General features: G+C 30.7%; 2 protein-coding genes across 3 annotated transcripts in view; both read right to left on the bottom strand.

Annotated features, from left to right (window-relative positions):
* The window catches only part of LOC116844935 (sperm-associated antigen 6-like), a 73,197-nt gene that overhangs the window by 26,891 nt on the left and 41,135 nt on the right, over positions 1 to 5,171 (bottom strand). The window lies entirely within an intron of this gene.
* Positions 3,005 to 4,395, bottom strand: LOC116844938. The gene is made up of 2 exons (XM_032817118.1): positions 3,739 to 4,395; positions 3,005 to 3,651 (listed from the first exon to the last, which is right to left on the bottom strand). The coding sequence occupies exons 1-2, from the start codon at positions 3,926 to 3,928 to the stop codon at positions 3,440 to 3,442; spliced, it is 402 nt and encodes a 133-aa protein (XP_032673009.1). The 5' UTR covers positions 3,929 to 4,395; the 3' UTR covers positions 3,005 to 3,439.

Raw genomic sequence — 5,171 nt, 5'->3', positions numbered from 1 at the left:
CTCGCTATGATATACACCCATCGTATGTCTGCAGTAAAACATCTGTCAACATCTGCAGCGCCGCCAGGACCAAACAACGGCTATAACGTAAACTATCACATACTTGTGATTTCTATTTTATCATGTAAAAGATATTTTGTGTGTCCGTGATCATAAATTGCAGTTATTAAAATACATGAAAAATTATTATAATATTTCTTTAAGGTAGTACTGGCGGTTTATGATCTACCGTTCGGAATTTAATAAAATTTGGTACACTAGTAGATATTTATGCAAAAAAGATTAATATAAATTTTTATAGAGCTACGGAGAGCCAATAAAAAGATATTGGCATTTACAATTTGGTGCGTTTAATATTGAGTCTTGTAGGAAGCCACCGATTATCTCCAATATTTCAGAAAATACCATTCAGATTTTAATAAAAAATGAAGAGAACATAGCTTTATTTATAAGAAACATGTTAAATGCTTAACAAAATAGATTTGGATCTTGTTATAGTAATAAATTAATAAATAAATATGCAAAATGTACGTTTTACATCGCAGATTATGAAATGTGGCAACGTCGCTAACAAGACAGAATACGCGCGATATTTAAAAATAAATGGAATCTGAGAAGGTAGGTTTCATAACAATGTCACAAAAAAAATATGAAAAATGTTTTATTCATGCATACAAAACAATTTATAATAATAAAAAATTTAATTTATTATAATTATAAACAATAAAATTGTAACTTAACGATATTTTCAATATGTTCTATATATTAACTACTCTAAGAATAAATTATTAATTTATTTTATAGACTCTTTGTTGGCAAAAAAACGAGCAATTTTATATATTACTTTTTTACTTTTAGTAACTTTAACAATACCATTTTCATCTTTGCCCAAAACATTTAATAAACCATCAAATTTATTTTGTTTGTATGCTTCTTCGAGCATTCAAAAGTCACATTTGCAGCGACCTTTTTTTTCTACAACCTGCTGATACACAGGATTTTAGTGGATTTAATCCTTTCATAGCAAAAGGTAAATTCTGCAAAAATAAGATTTTATTACATGCATCGTCCCATTTTAACACAGAACTAAGTATATCAACGTTTGTAATATTTAATTTGTTTAATACTTCACTTAGCATAACAACGTCATGAAGTGCGTCGTGAACTTTATCACAGTTTATATTAAATTCTTTAGCAAGATTTTCTAACTTGTTATCTCCTTTTTTTTCTTTCCAGTTTTGTTTTTTATTAGTGGAAGTAAATCAACATATCCAAGAATAATTTCACGGAAATGTTCTTTCATAAAAACTTTTTCTATTGCATTCATTAATCGAGGGTAGTCAAATGAACAATTATGGGCTATTAAAATACATTTTCTTTTAAGAAAGCATAAAAATTGGTAGAATCCGAATAATGCTTCTGATAAAGTGACAGTAGTAACAGGTTTGCCATGAAGTTCAAGTTTACCATAAAACAAACGCAGACCATGCACATTACTGGATTCTTCCGAAATTCTTTGTGTTGGTTTTATATAAACTGAAAATTCATATTGTTCATACTTTGCAGCGATCTGTAAAATATCCGAAGTCTTGGAAAAACTACCTGTTTCTAGGTCAAATAATACCGAAATTGGTTTTCTTCTATCATCTACCTTTACAACCGGAATAGAATCATACAGAGAACTAATTAATCCTATATTACTCTCATACATAGTACCTTCTTTGGCTTCATTTTTATTTTTTAAAGCAGTCTTGGCTTTTTTTAATAAAATTCGTTTTAGTTTTGCAGCACGTGTTACAGATTGGGCATATCTCTTTTGAGAAATGAAGTCTCTTCTCTTACAATATTGCATAGTGTGATCTCCAGGAGATAAGTTGAGGTTCTGACATAATTGCATTACGTGTTTTTCTCCTTTATTCTTTTTACTTATTGCTAATACAACTCTTCCATCACCAACGGCTGTTTTATTGTATAATCTTGATTTTGGTGCTTTACTGACAATCATGGCGTTCAAGCTCTCATTTGGATTGCTTGAAGCTCCACTAACAAATTGACAGGTTTTAAGTGCTAGATTATTAAAAATAGATTTTAAAGCTTCAAATAAATCTTCACTTTTGAAACCCTCATCAATATTTGCATGTTTGTAAGTTTCAGAATTTGATTTATATTTGCACCATATTCCACAATTGTTGTGATGGTTAAAAGCGTGATAGGGAATATTTTCAATGGCTCATGCCATAGCGACTTCATTCCCTTCATTCTGTGACAAGCAATAGTTGAAACATTTTTTTAGATACTGAATAGCTGTACCTGATAATTCTTTATGACTTTTACTTATTTTATATAGTTCACTGACAAGTCCTTTTGACGTATGATTTTTATCAGATTGTTTTATAATTTCATGACTAGTAGCTGCTCTTGCAGCACAAATGGCACTGCTATCATTATCAGCAATAAATATTCCAACTTCAAGGTTGCATGCTGATAGAATAGGATGATTTGTCAGAAGCGCTGCTGCATGAGGTTCCATTGCCTTAGCGCTACCCACAAAGTTCAAGCGGCAATCATGATCTTCAGGCAAGTGGTGAAGATCACACTTGGTACATTTTCTGTTCAACGTTATGTAGACTATAACTTTCTTACTAAAATATTCAATATAAGCAGCTGTGTCAGAGAGGCTATCGTATGTTCTTCCTATATCTCTGGTGAACCACCCAAAGTCAAAAGAGCCTGCTATGCGCACAATCATATCATCTGATATATTCTTATTTTTAATATCAATTTCACTCACAGAAAGAAATATAAAGGACATATCTTGATTAAGAGGTCTGGAATAGATAGTAAAAAATAAAATTACAAGTTTTTATTCATTTTTTTGGCATTTATTCATATTAAAAAATCATGATAGTTGAATAATTTTTAATCTACAAAACAATAAATGTTTTTGTTACAAAAAATCACTTATTAAAAATTTAATTTAATATCATTTTAGTAAAATAATAGAAATAAAAATGTTTACCTATATACAATTTTATCTTAAGTAAAAGTGCTACATATTTATACACTTTCAAAAAGTACTTATACAAAAAGTATTTGTAAAAAGTAAAAGTAAAAATAAAAATATTTATGCATATACAATTTCATGTTAAAAAATAAAAGATTTACGTAATTATCCAATTTCCAAGATGTAAATCAAGGACTTATGTAAAATATCATTTGTATAAAAATATACATAAAAATTATTATTTGATTTGCATCTAATAATGAAATAAAATTCATTGTTACAAATGAATTGTAACAAAATTCAAAATAAATAAAGATCCATTTTAAAAACATTTTTAAAAAATCATTGCATAATTACAATACATTATTTAAAGTTTTTCCTGATTCTATGATAGATCTATTTATCTATCTTTCTATTCTGGCGCTATTCGGTTACTTACAACAATTTTTTTAACTGATCCACATTTTCAATTGTTAAATGCCTTTCTTCTTGAACAGCAACTAAACAACTTTCTTTAGCTATGTCTTCGGCATCCTTGATAACTTCTGTTTCATGTATTTCATAAGTTTTCCAACAAATTTCTGGGATATTCATTGCAGCTAACACCTTGTTTAAATGTGAATTTCCAATACCACTATTCATAACGCCTAAAAATAGCATATCAATATTAGAGTCGCTTATTACATTTTTATTTTTACAAAAATATAAGCAATTTAAAAACTATTGACACTTACCAATTACAGCTTTGGTATTACAGTCGAAATGACTGCTTTGATTTGAAACTTGATGTTTTATATCGGTGGGGACTCCAGTTATCTGTTTACATTGTCGGCACTTTATATAGAAAATTGAAGCCAGACCAAAACGTTTTTCAAATTCGATGTCTTCCAAAATCAATACAGATTCACAAACTATACAATACATATTTCTTGCCAATGTTTTAACATTGACAATTCGACGACATCAGGTGAATTAGTATTTTTGTTTACAACTGGATTAAGGTTAGAAGACTCGAACTTTCTACTACACCTCTTAACTTTTTCGCTAATTCAACCTTTTTTTGTACATGCTTTCCGTTACTCTTTTTCCTTTCCAATGAAATAATTTTTTATTTGACATTTTTCATGAATTTTTTTGAGTATTATTACACAAATGACAAATAATAGACTAAGTATATGTTCGGCAACGACAGCATGTATATAAAAAGCAGCTGTATTATTCACATATCCGTCTCTCTCACTCCTATATCTATCTCCCTTATTTCATTGCGACGTTGCCACTTCTAAATGCTATGTTAACTAGGTTGGGTTTGTACACTCGTTTGACTCTTCAGTTTGTCCAGTACTACCTTAATCGTCAATAACAGACTTTTTCATTTTTCCTTCAAATAAATTATTACATTAAAATAAAAGTTATACAACATTGCTATAAAAATCAACAATTTTTAAAGTAACAAGAAAAAAATCTGATTTGCAAGGAAAATATAAAAACACAAAATAAGATATTTATATAATTTCATACCAAATTTGTATTTATTATATTACATAAGAATATATAACCCAGTAAGCAAATTGGCAGACTGCGCGCAGATTGGCAGCAAATTTGATCAAAAACCTACAGCAAAACCATAGCCATCTGTGTCTACATTAGGTTACGGTTTTGGCGACAGATCTTGCTGTCGGGCAATTGGTGCCAAATTTGCAGCAAAAACCGCACAAAGCTTGCAGTGCAGCAAGGTCTGCGTGGTTTCTGCCTGCCGCCAATCTGCCGTCAAATCGCTACAAGCTCTGCGCGGTTTTTGCTGTAAATCTGCAGCAATTATCCGACAACAAGCTCTGCCGCATATTTGGTGGCAATTTGGCAGCAAGATTTGATATAACAGATCCTGCATCAAATTTGTTATCTATTTGCCATCAAAAGTTGATAACAAGCTCTGCTCGAAATCTGTTCGCGCAGGTTTGGCTATCTGGGTACACGATCGCTGCCCTGGAAGTATATATTGGAACATGTCTATAGTCAACAGTTGTGCTATGTATAATTCGTCCTCACGCCATCACGGGAATGTATACGTATACATGCATACTAATGTATAGGACGCGCGAACGCATAACAAGAAGGTTGGGTCAAGCTGACTGCACTAAAGTGCAGCTCAGCGACACTTTCCTCG

Source organism: Odontomachus brunneus, unplaced genomic scaffold, assembly GCF_010583005.1.
Source record: "Odontomachus brunneus isolate Ranch 3 - 2012 unplaced genomic scaffold, Obru_v1 Obru_scaffold_048, whole genome shotgun sequence".
Lineage (NCBI taxonomy): Eukaryota > Metazoa > Arthropoda > Insecta > Hymenoptera > Formicidae > Odontomachus > Odontomachus brunneus.
This window is presented reverse-complemented; position numbering and strand designations above follow the sequence as displayed.